At 48.1% G+C, this 12,100-nt stretch overlaps 4 protein-coding genes across 4 annotated transcripts; 2 read left to right on the top strand and 2 right to left on the bottom strand.

Moving 5' to 3' along the window:
• Window positions 1-57: 57 nt before the first annotated feature.
• MAA_00558 (glycosyltransferase family 90 protein) lies at window positions 58-2,070 on the bottom strand (the record flags this gene model as incomplete). Its single annotated transcript, XM_007818556.2, has 1 exon — window positions 58-2,070. The coding sequence occupies one exon, from the start codon at window positions 2,068-2,070 to the stop codon at window positions 58-60; it is 2,013 nt and encodes a 670-aa protein (XP_007816747.2).
• A 1,600-nt stretch (window positions 2,071-3,670) lies between these two features.
• Window positions 3,671-4,969, top strand: MAA_00559 (DHHC zinc finger domain-containing protein; the record flags this gene model as incomplete). The annotated part of the gene is made up of 1 exon (XM_007818557.2): window positions 3,671-4,969. The coding sequence occupies one exon, from the start codon at window positions 3,671-3,673 to the stop codon at window positions 4,967-4,969; it is 1,299 nt and encodes a 432-aa protein (XP_007816748.2).
• A 332-nt stretch (window positions 4,970-5,301) lies between these two features.
• Window positions 5,302-9,662, bottom strand: MAA_00560 (myosin; the record flags this gene model as incomplete). The annotated part of the gene is made up of 3 exons (XM_007818558.1): window positions 5,302-5,633; window positions 5,694-9,015; window positions 9,600-9,662. The coding sequence occupies 3 exons, from the start codon at window positions 9,660-9,662 to the stop codon at window positions 5,302-5,304; spliced, it is 3,717 nt and encodes a 1,238-aa protein (XP_007816749.1).
• Window positions 9,663-10,754: 1,092 nt separating this feature from the next.
• MAA_00561 (RPEL repeat protein) lies at window positions 10,755-11,282 on the top strand (the record flags this gene model as incomplete). The annotated part of the gene is made up of 3 exons (XM_007818559.1): window positions 10,755-10,896; window positions 10,969-11,051; window positions 11,115-11,282. The coding sequence occupies 3 exons, from the start codon at window positions 10,755-10,757 to the stop codon at window positions 11,280-11,282; spliced, it is 393 nt and encodes a 130-aa protein (XP_007816750.1).
• Between the last annotated feature and the right edge of the window lie 818 nt (window positions 11,283-12,100).

The following is a 12,100-nucleotide window of genomic DNA, read 5'->3' as shown; positions in this document are numbered from 1 at the left end:
ACCATACCATACGCCATGCTTCGAGGAAACAAAACTTCACAACAATACGTATCCAAGTTATGATGCGCGAGACCATTCATCGCTTCGGAACTCACCATTTTCCTCTCTGTACCCGATCTCATTCCTTCGGTCATCAATGAGCCTACCCCATTCAAGCAGTAGTCGAAATAGATATATCTCCATGTCCTTCTTACTTATTGCTTCGCCGGCCCAACGTTGGCCTTGTCGCGCGATCCACTGCCCATCAGAAGAACGGCCTGTCAGGTATGTATTAATACCGTTCATTTTGGCCTTGTTCGCAGTCCCTGTAAAGTAAAGTAATGTCGTGTGTAGGGCTTGATATCTTGGGTCTACAGGCACAAAATGCAGCCAAGGAGTGAGCCGCTCGGAATACCAAGTCTTGAACGTTGTTGAGATGAAGGGTAGACTCTGTGAGTGTAGCATCTTCAATGTCGTAGCTGGTGGGCCGTCGTCTTCATCAGTCAAAAGTACATACCGATACTTTAAGGGATCCTCGGTCTGGGTGTTTTCACCATAAACTTTCTTAAGGGTGTTGCAGTGTTGGCTTGCACAGGCGGAAAAATCGTCTATACCGACATTGAAGGACAGGTCGCGATTAGCCTCTGCAACTGAAACAGACACTGATCTGAATTTATGATCCGCCCCTGGAATAGGGAGAATGACCGTTGCCCAGTCTCTGGAGTCAGCATTGTTGATAAGGTGCATTAACCTTAACTTATGGCTTCCCCGTAACGCTTGTTCATTGATGACTTGCCCACCGATTGCACTCCTCCAGAATAGAGTGTCCTTGCGTTTCAAAAAGGGCTCACTGTCATCCACCTGCTCTTGTCGGAAGTAAGACAATGGGACCAGAATATCTTGAAACCCTGCCATCTTAGATGAGCCAAATAGGGGAACGAGTTCTCTGATCGGTGGGGTGCTTAGGTCTGTCATTGCAAAGCTGTGTAGATGATTAAGGTCAGGCTGAGAGCACACATCCAATGATTTCTCCCAGTCGCTCAACAACTGGCCACGGGAGTGTTGCCTCACACAAGCCGAACAAAATACACTAAGATCCCAGTAAGGGCTTGTTTGAGCCCTCGACGTCGCGGGACATGCTTCAGTTCGCATCTGCTGAAAATCACTCGCCCGAGTTTGATGCCATGTTGCACTTTGAGCAGCCTCCTCTGTGTATCTCGATCCCAGCGTATTGTTTTCTGCAGACCAAGTATTTGTTGACCTTTTAGATATTATTTTGGCCATGGATTGCAGGTACCCTCGGCTCTGAAGTTGGGTATCTTTCCACAACGGAAGCACTCGTGGTGCCGCGTTCAAATTGACAGGGAGAACCATGTCAGGTAGATGTCTTGAGAACTTTTTTATCATATCGGCCAGCTCCCTCAGATCCATGTTCTTGGATTCATGTCCAGCATCACTGACAGTGACTTGCCCATTTTCCACGGTTATGTTTCCGACGCCAGGGTTTGACAATGCCGACTGAACACGTCTACGGAGCGTTGCTGGTGGCAGAGACCAGAACACGTCCAAATCGTTATCAATTTGCTGGAATTCATCTACAATAGACGAACCAGAAGCATATTGGTACCAGTCACCGAAGTGGGGAGGTGGTGATCTGCCGCCATGGCGTTCTCTATATATCACCACCGCCGTAGCAAGAGTCGTACTCGTAGAGGCCTTTGTAAGCCAACGGTCATGGATCGTACGGGCCTCATACATGAGTTCGTTTATCGGATGGCGCTTATCGAAATATTCGAGCGGATAGATGAATGTGAATCCTGTAGCGATAATAAGAAGCAATACCATGAATGAGACGAATAATATACGTCTAACGAAGATAACCGAGCGAATGTCATGTGCGTAAACGAAAAGACCTGAGCCAAAGGTTATTAGCCAAAGCGGCCCAAGGCTCGCAGCTCGTGAGAGATGCATCCAATCTCCAAGACTAAAGACGTTTATTCCGGCACGCCAAATTCCAAAAATAAATGTTGTTACAGCCGTGGATACAACTGGCGTCGTTTCACAAGTCCAAATGGACAAACCGATAGTCATGGTGGCAAGGGCGAAGCTATCCGTCACTACGTCAAATCCCCGCAGAAATCCAAACCCCAGACTGGCCAGATTGCTTCCATTGAGCAAGCTGATAGTAAGCCATAGAAATGAGCTAAACAGGGAAGAAGTGAGGAAAATATTGGATAGCATTCGAAGTCGCAGCTTGAGATTTCTCATCCGAGTCAACACCCTCCACAAAAGAACAATGATGACTGCGTCAAGCAGAAGACCAGCGTACTGGAGCAAAATAGTCTGCGATCGGCTATCCAGAGGCGCAAAACAAATATATGTTGATGTCACAATTTGGTTTGCTGCCACATAAGTTCCAGTGGACAATAGAAGAGCTCCGGTCGTGAACAAGGTGACTGCCGCTCTTGGACCACTTAGCCAATCATGAATGTCGTCGAAAACGCTGCGCCACGGGTCTTCCATTTCATCGGTAACTGGTATAGACCAGTTACGACGCGTCGTTATTATGTCATGAACAATTAACAAAAGGCAAAGCCATGACTGCGAATTCGGTATCAGCGGAATTCACCCCGAGATAGGAGGCAAAGATTGGCAGCATAGAAACACCCCAAATCTACCGTCTAAAAGATAGATGAGAGACTTGAACCATACCTCAACACCTGGTTTAGAGCATTGCTGCTTATAATTGACATAATTAAAAAGCTCCAAGCGAATAACAATACAAGCTACCAGGATCGGGACTGAGCAGCGTCTTGCTCGGGCAGGAGGCAGAGAGCCAGCTTGTTTCGTAAGATTGTGTGGTTCTAGGTTTACCAGCAAGCCAGTTCGCCCATTTCTTGAAGAAGTATATCTTCCATCAGCTCCTGGGAGCCACTTCGAGGCATAGCTGGCACCAAGACAAATAAGGCCAGAGAGAAAGACAACAAGCAGTAATAGGAGGCGAGAATAATCTGGTAATGAAATGTAAGGACGCGATTGCATAATTTTATCAAAATTGCGATTCCATACCAGTCAGAGAGTAACGCTCTAATGAATGACAAACATACATAAATGAAGCGATAGTGCTATGAGCCGACAGATCAGAACAGTAGTCCTTTGACGAACCGCCCAAGTTGAAAGAAAAAAACATACCACAAAGCCGAGAGCTCATGGACCACAGGCGGCGCCATGGCGTTCTCTCTTTTCTAGCAGATGAAGATCTGCTGAGGGCGCATTTTCTGAAAAGGACGATCGTATGCAGGTCGCTAGATACAAAAGCTGCCATCCAAGAAGTTCCAAGTGGTCAATGCCAACTACTTTATCAGGGGGTGATTAGTCGAGCCACAGGGAACAGGTGGCTGTGCACGACCTACTTCATTACACTGACACGCTTACATAACGACAAACAAGCCTGGAGGTGGAGGCATGAACGTTTGTCCGACCGCATAACGCTAATCAATGTCGTCGTTCCAAGTCACAACCTCAGCTTCTCCTCAAGAGCCAAAGCCAAGGAATCAGAAGACTTTTTGCTTTTAAACGCCAATTTTTAGAGCATTTCTTTCCATGGAAGTCATAAAGACGTGTTTCAAATCATGTAACGAAACTCGGATACGCCACCAGTGAAAGCCCCCATCCCCGGATTATCACCATCATGGCGGGCCTGAATGATGCGCCTATGGTGCAATCCTTGGCGGTTCCCGCCGTTTGTATCTTGATTGCGTTTCTGGGATACTTTTCACAATACCTGTTTCAGTATTCCTCGCTCAACCCCGGTCCACCCTCAGCCAATGAAACCATCGTCTTCAATGTTTTCCTATTATCCCTATGGTTCACCTACTACAAGACTATCACCGAGGATCCTGGTCGATATGTTTTCACGGATAAAGTGATCGAGGCCGAAGGAAGTTGGTGCAAGAAATGTTCAGCCCCAAAGCCCGCCAGAGCCCATCATTGTCGGCACTGTGGACGTTGCATTCCTAAAATGGATCACCATTGCCCTTGGACGGCAAACTGTGTCTCTATGACTACATTCCCTCATTTTTTGCGGTTTTTAGTTTTCGCCAACACATCCCTTGGGATACTCGGGTACCTTCTCTGGCAACGATTCTTCGCTCTGTGGGAATCACGGCACTTGCCTGCATATCTAGGTCCGACCTTGTCAGCACTTATAGGTTTGGCTCTCACCTCACTCATATGCCTCTTCACTTCACTTGCCTTGGTCATAATGCTTGTAACGACAATGAAGAGCTGGCTGTTCAATTGCACTATGATTGAGGGGTGGCAGGTCGAGCGCCACGACGCAGTTATGGAACGGGGAGGCCAGGATTGGTGGGATATCAATGGGTCCGATGGAAAGAAGATCAGGGTTGAAAGGGTCGAGTTCCCCTATGATCTTGGTTTTTTTGCAAACATGTCCCAAGCAATGGGATCCTCAAACTTTCTCCTCTGGTTTTTCCCATTGTCCGGGAGCCCTAAAGTCGGTAAGGATAGAACGGGCTACGGATGGTCTTGGGAAGAAAATGGATTCAATCGAAACGAAGGCATGTGGCCGCCACCAGACCCAGAAAAAATTCGCAGGGCAAACAGAGAGTGGCCTGCAGGTCACAGGGACTTCAAAGCAGAACTGAGAAATGCAGAAACTATGTCTCCAGAGGAGCAAAAGAGTGCGTTCAAAGAACGCCAAATACAGGACATGCAGAGGAGGAGCCATTTATTGGCAGAGCTAGAGGAAGTAGACGATTACGATATGCTGAGTGAAAACAGTCATGGTATTGGCTATAGTTCTGATCAAGAGGTTCATTGGAGAAACAACGACGGTGAGAGTCTACAAGATTACGGCGTTGATGAGGAAACGGAATTCTGCGCCGCACAAACAACTGAAGATGATGATGTTCCACTTGTCGAGCTCTTGCGTCGGCGAAATATTTTGCGCACTGAATGTGCCGATTAAACACGACGACATTCGTGGTTTGGTCTAAATTTGCTGTATTAGTTCTGAATGTATTAAATGGACTTGTAGCACTACTTTTTTTTTGAGGTTGCGAAGGACCATAATTAGAACACTGCGCATGATGAAGCAAGAGCTGTTCGACAATCGGTCGAAAATTTATTTCCAGTGAATACCAAAACTAACAGTGTCTCACAGTTCCGCCTGGCTGCATAACATGACAAATTTTTGCACGCCGCAGGTCATGGTCTCGGCGCTAACAAAAGCAATACATAAACTTCAGTCTACTATGGATCGTCTACTCTAGATCGTGACCATGTATTCAGCATCCGCTTCTACCAGTCGTCGTCTTCTTTGTCCCGTTGCATAGCATTTTTTCTTGCTAGCAATGCATCAGCCAAGCTGCCCCCTAGACTCGGTGTCGGCGTTGTACTACGACTCCCCTCAGAGCCGCTGATTCCGTTCAAGCCAAGACCGGAATCTCGCTGGGCCAGCTCACCTGGCTTGCGTCCCGCGACTGGACGTTTGGCCGGAGGTGCCGGCGGCGTTGGTTTTGACTTGGCAGCGGGAGGAGCCGGGGGTGGCCTTGGGGCAGGTGCTGCCTGTTCCTCTACATAAGCAGCGGGAACCCAAGCCTGCCCATAGTCATTCTTTGCCAGCCACCAACCTATGCGATGTTAGTTAGCCACGTTTGCTCACATTGAACAGAACACACTGGATGCCATACCATTATTCTCTTTTTGAACTATCTCCAATATGTCTCCAGCCTTGATAGATAGCTCATTATCTCGCTGGCCGTTGAAATCATATAATACTTTGGCCATGATCTTTGGCTTTGCGGGAGGTGCGGCGGGCGGCGGCGGGGGTGGTGCTCGACTTGCTCCTCCGCTGGTGCTGTTTTGATTCCTCGTGTGACTAGGAAGAGGTTTGTTGACCGCGGCAGGAGCTGAAGTATTTGCCACGCCGATAGATGCTGTTGTTTTTGCAGCTAGCGGTTGAGGAACCGCCCTTGGACCTCCTCCAGGCCTTGGTTGAATAGTTCGATTACCAGTTAGCCGTGATGGCCGGCCTCCAGGGCCTCCAGGCTTGATAAGTTTACCGCGGGTGATGGGTCGGGGTGGTACGGGTTTGGCTTTGGGCATTGGCCGTGATGCCGAGTTAGGGGGTTCTCCTTGTTGTGTATGGATCGTACCACTCTTATAGAAGTCAATTGGTTGTTGAGAGTCTTTGGCTATCTTGACCTGCTGGAATTTGTTCGGCTTCTTCGCGTACTCGATCACGTCGCCTATTTTGAGATTGAAGCCTCCCGGCATGACTCGCTGCATATGAGTAAACATTTCGGTTTTGAGGACACAGTTCATCAAAGGATCTGGCTCCTGGGCCGATCCCACTCCAAGAGAGAACCAATCATCTCGACGAGTAGACGTTCCAATGAATTTGATGGCACCGAGGGGAATAGCTCGTTCGACTGAAATCTGAAATTGGCCGTTGATGAGCAGCTGGGCAATGATGTAGAACTTATTATTTGTGACAACAATCAGGCGAGGGCTCGGCTTGCTAGATCGTCCAAATTTTGCCTCCAAAATTTCTCCACGGCAAGAGAACATCACCCGTTCATTTGATCCAATATTAGCTGCGTTCCTTATCTGTGCGCCAGGTCCAGCCGCAGCATTAACGCCGAGATAATCTCCAAGAAATCTTCGAGATCCCAGTAAACTCATCCGTCTGCGCTCTTTTCGGCCTTGAAGAAGCTTGTGCCCATGATCTCGAAGTTGCAGATACTCGGCTCCTGTTCGTTTCTTCCGCCACATTCGTTGAATGCGGGTTGCAGATTCAGCACGGTAAGCTAGGTATGCACGCCACATTCTCTGAATACGAGTGGCCATGTTATGCCAATACCTATCACGCATGTGCTCCAAGGCAAATAGAGTCTCTGGTGATTTGATGAATGCCTTAGTCACGCCAAGTTGCCACTCCTCTTTGGGAATGCTGGTGTCCTTCAGAATCTGCTTTACAGCTTCTTCTGTCGAGCCTTGCCACGTGTACTCGCCAGCATAAGATGTAGCCGGTGATAACAGGAAAAACCGTTCGACAAACTTGTCAAAGGATTGACGATACGCGAAACCAGCTCGCCGTATACGAACATTCTCTTGTAGGCCCAGATATTTGACCTGATGAAGAACATTGGGACTGTTGTATTCGCTGGGCGACTTATTCTCATTCGGTTTGATCGTTCGGATATATGACGGCTGACATTTCATCAATGTGTCTACCAACGCATTTGCAGAGGTACGAATTCTATCTCCTGCGGAGGGCGGCTGTCTTCTATTATCTTGGTCAACTTGGTGGGGGAAAAGGGTGTGTACGAATTGATTGCCGCTGTGTTGGAAGAGATTAAGGAGTCCCTTCAATAATTGATCTTTGTTCTTGTCGGTGATGCCGTCCACAGTATAAGAGACATCTCCTGCATAGTGCTTAACGATGAAGCTTCCCTGTCGAGGGGTCAGGTGAGCATGTGACATGCCATTGATGCTCTGCATAAATGTTCTGTCACAAGCGGCAGGGTCGGCATGTGCTGTCTTGGTCGCATCTTTCATTGCAGAGAAGATTCCAGGGGGCCTGATCTGTTCAATCAATTCACAGACGACTTTATTATCGAAATATTTGATTGGTGTCCACTGGATCTTCTCACGTGCATATTCTTCCTGCTCCGTCTTCAGTGTGAGCTGGATGAAGATCTGCTGAAGCTTTTCATTGACATAATTGATGCAGAGCTGCTCGAAACTATTCTTTTCAAATATTTCAAATCCGTAGATATCCAAGATGCCAATGGTGTTCGCTGTATCTTGTCTCGATTTCAGAGACTTGTTGATTCGCTCCACGATCCAATCAAACAGATTGTTGTAAATAGCTTTAGCCAAGGCGTCACGGGTAGCAGTTGCCTGTGCTGGGTTGCTGGGGGACTCGATGACTTCGCCATTGCGCGGCGTGAGAATTCGAATAGTGATGGCATGGATCAGTTGGTCCGGTGTCACCTCCATCAGGTATGCGACAAAATCCACGACTGACTGGTCAGTGACAGCAGCATATCCAGTGTCATCTTCGCGGAACTGGATATTGCCAATCCATAGGATGGCAGCCAGCATGCGAAATATCTCATCTTGTTCGGTTTGACTGAGACCAATTATCTTCATCGCATTGATCGTGTCTTGGAAATCGGCAATGTCATCGATCCCATCGACATCGAAGCATTTGGATCGGCTCGTGTATGCATATGTCTCTGGTTTTTGAATACCGAAGAGCTCTTGGTATTGCCTTGAAGCACCTTTCGTGAACTGGTAGAAGATGTGAAAGTTTCTTTCGTTTGTAATCTGGCCAACAACACGAGACTTTTCGAGTAGATAATTCGTGATATCGGCGCCAACCGGCTCGCCAGTGGAGTTGAAGTAGATTTGCAAATACTTGCCGAATCTCGAAGAGTTGTTGTTCCGCAGTGTTTTTGCATTTCCAAACGACTCTAGTAGAGGGTTGGTCGCAAGAACCATTTCTTTAATTTTCTTGATATCTCCTGACTGTTCTCCAGACACATTCGCAATATATTGCATAATGCGCTTGGCGGCCTCGGTTTTACCAGCCCCAGATTCCCCGGAAATAATGACACACTGGTTGTCATTATAAGCTTTCATATTATAATAGGCGGATTCGGCGATCGCGAAGACGTGCGGGGGCATCTCTAAGCGATTTTTTCCCTTGTAACTTTCGAGGACATGGTCGGTATAAATGCCGAGATCACGAAATGGGTTCACGGAGACAAGCACATGTCCAATGTATGTGTATATCTCTGCACCCTCGAATCGCTTCTTCAGGTTATCATTGATAGCTTCGTTAGAGACCTTGCTCAGCAAGGTCAGGTCTGATACTCCGATCTCCTTCTTTTTGGTTGCTTCAAACGTGGCCTTTTTTGGTCGTCCGCCGGCGGCGCCCTGTGTTCCCGGTGCGCCAGATTGGGCATTGCGCACAGCTTTGTCCTTCGGACGCCTTGATATGCCCTGTTCAAGTGGTAACGATAATGTCAGTTAAAGAGGCATTACGGGTGAGTTTATCGAGCCACTTAGGCTTATCAGCCAATATCGCCTACCATGTCAAGAGAGTGAGAGTGAGCCGAAAGACGAGTAGTGCGGTGAAGGCGTGGGGTACAGGGGATGAAGTTCTAATCACGCATCAACAGGCTGGTCCCGAAGCGGGGAGAGGTTGGTGATCTTTTCGAGCGAGTGAAAAGAATATCAGACAAGGAATGTTTGTGGTATTGCCAAGTTCCTTTTGTCTCTTTCAAGGAGGCGCTGAATGCGATTGATGCCCTCGCCAGTCGATGATGTGGTGCCTGACGGTGACGAAACGCCGACAATTTTCCGGCGCAGCACAGCCTCCTCGTGCATACGAATCAGTGGCGGTGGAGCTGATTCTCAGGCACGGATTAGCTAAGCAATCAACTTGGGCTGCCTTTACGAGTTAACTCTACTTGTTGCTTGCTGTACATATTCTCGAGTGATATTCCATGTGTCGTTTGCTATCTTTTATCCTGCTGCTTTTTTCTCAAGGAAGTTAATGTGTGGCCATCTAACCCTCTGCATACCGAGATATTCAGGATCTGCGCATGTGGGGTGTGACGCAGTTGTGCATCAACGTTGACCAGCATTGCTGGCATACCCTACGCAACGCAACGTGAGTGCTCAACGATGCTCATTTACGTCTTATCTGCACAAATGCCGCACCCATGTTTCTGCCTGTATCTTGAATCTTGTGTCTACTTCAATGTGATGCAATTGGGGTGTCGGACAATTGCAAATAAGGCTCCAGTTGTTACCGCGTGCTCATGGTAATGGAATGTCTGAATCTTCATTTTCATAAAACCCCGAGGGGCAGGAATTCGACCTGGGGATGGTACGTGCTGACGCATTCGTCGCCTTCACTTGCGGCCAGGTCTTCGAAAAAGGGAACAGCAGAGGAAAAGAACATTGCACATGGATCGAGCGTGGCTTTCATACCTAGGTACCTTATCTGGTTCGAAAATGTGCAAAGTAGCAAAGCACTCCTCTACCTGCAGCAACATCGAACTCTTGCCAAAACAGCTGGGCCCAAAGCTCTCCACATCTTGGCGCACGAGGCTCCAAGCGCGCATGTCGAGGTTTCCATGGCGTCCTCGACCGCGGGGTAACTTCTATGGCCCAGGATCAATCACCTAGCTGCCCCATGAATGCGTCTGGTGAAATTCACACCGTACGGGGTACATCCCGTTTACGCGCGCGGGCCCTTGTTCTGGTGACAGTTTCCTGGCTCATCAGCTATGATAAGACAGCTCATGAGAGTTGTTGTTCAATACAAGCACTGCTCCCAACCCGGCCCGGAAGCCGTGGACGTAAACGTATGGAGCGTTGATGGAGGTTGTGATTACTTGTATGCAACAGTACGTATAAACCCTAGAACGGTTGAGGTTCTACTCCGTAGGAAATTGGATAGTAATTGGCTGCCACATCTTAACAGAGCACTTGGCCTCAGTGGCATTGTAAACTGCAATACTTAAAGCCTTCCACTGCCCACTTGGCCCCTCCAAGATTCCTTCGTCCTCCGCACCATCCACCCAAATTCTGGTAGCTGAGTGTCCTCAGTTCCCCGCTTTACGTCACAAGGAGGAGCTACCAAAGCCTTTTCAGACCAACGTCTGACCAACGTCTTAACACCAGACGACGACAAATATACGACCATTCTGCTCAAGCCGAGTATTTACAATATGTCTGAGCCTGCAGCCGTAGAACAGCAATCCCAGCGGGTCGACGAGACTCCAATTTCACCTATTAGACCAGATGCAGCCAGAAAGAACTCGCTCGAGAATCACCTGATGCACCGACCTAATCGTGCGGAGCTCGTAGAAAGTGGGTTATGTCTACGCCTGAGCAGTATCTAAACTGAGTTTCACTATCGTACTCAACTCTACAGGTGAACAGAACTTACTGATAATTATCATTGGGCAGAGAACATCCTACCGGCATCGTCTGCCGCACCAGGCCTTCTCGCACACCAGAAAGAGGTATATGCCCATACAAAAGTCGCATGGCTGTCCCGGCACACCAGCAACTAACGCGAGTCTCAGCTGGAAAGAAGTATGCTCGAGGACAAACTCAATGACAAGATTTCTCACCGCCCGAGTCCAGAAGCCCTGGTTAAAGGCGGTGTCTTGCATGAAGATCCACGAACTGCGGACCAACAATATGAGGAAGCAATTGAAGACGAGTACGCGAAGCGTGAGGGTGGCGCTTAATCATATGGCCTCATACTCCGTGGAATACTGAATCTGCGATTAGAAGGGTGGAGGGGCGGCGGGAAAATTGAGACAAAAAATTAATATTGTGTTGTGATTCTGACAGCAGGAAGGTACAGCCTGGTCTCTTCTCTGGTCGATGTGGCGCGTACGTTGCCTACGCCTTCTGTAACCTGTGGGACATGCCTTCGTTCAGATCGGCCAGTACCCGATAATGCTCCAAGGACATTACACTGATATGCGGCCTGGACAAGAAGAGAGGGCAAGTCAACGGTGCACAGGACATGGTGACTTCTTAACCGTATTTGTTTTTCATTGACTGCCGTATTCTGGTGAATATTCAGCTGTGGCATCTCGTTTCAGTCCTTCATGATGCAATGGGCATGTTTGTTGCAGCTAACTGGGGTGCGATGCATATTCTTCAACTGCCAAGTAAGTATTGAGAAGCGAGTGCTGCCTTGCAACGTGCAGCGTCGAGGGATGTTTGACGTCTATCTCTAAAAAAACAATGGGTAAACCTGAGAAGTGTGTGCTGGCTAACTGTACTGATTGGGTCGAGGGGAGTAACTCCACTGCCGCTAATATTGAGAAGACCTCGTGGTCTTTATTATCCCTTATTTTAAACTCGATACATGGTTTTAGTTTTCTTCTATCCGTTATGCTCACCAGTAAATCAAGTCCAAGACAAAAACTCCATGCCTCCCGAGTCCAAAGCAAAGATGCCAGCCACAAAGTTCCATCCGCGCGCCGTTTCTAATATACAATAAACAATATTCACCAGAATTTCAAAGAAAGAAAGAAAGAAAGAAAGGAAAGAG

Source organism: Metarhizium robertsii (genome assembly GCF_000187425.2).
Source record: "Metarhizium robertsii ARSEF 23 chromosome Unknown MAA_Scf_7, whole genome shotgun sequence".
Lineage (NCBI taxonomy): Eukaryota > Fungi > Ascomycota > Sordariomycetes > Hypocreales > Clavicipitaceae > Metarhizium > Metarhizium robertsii.
This window is presented reverse-complemented; position numbering and strand designations above follow the sequence as displayed.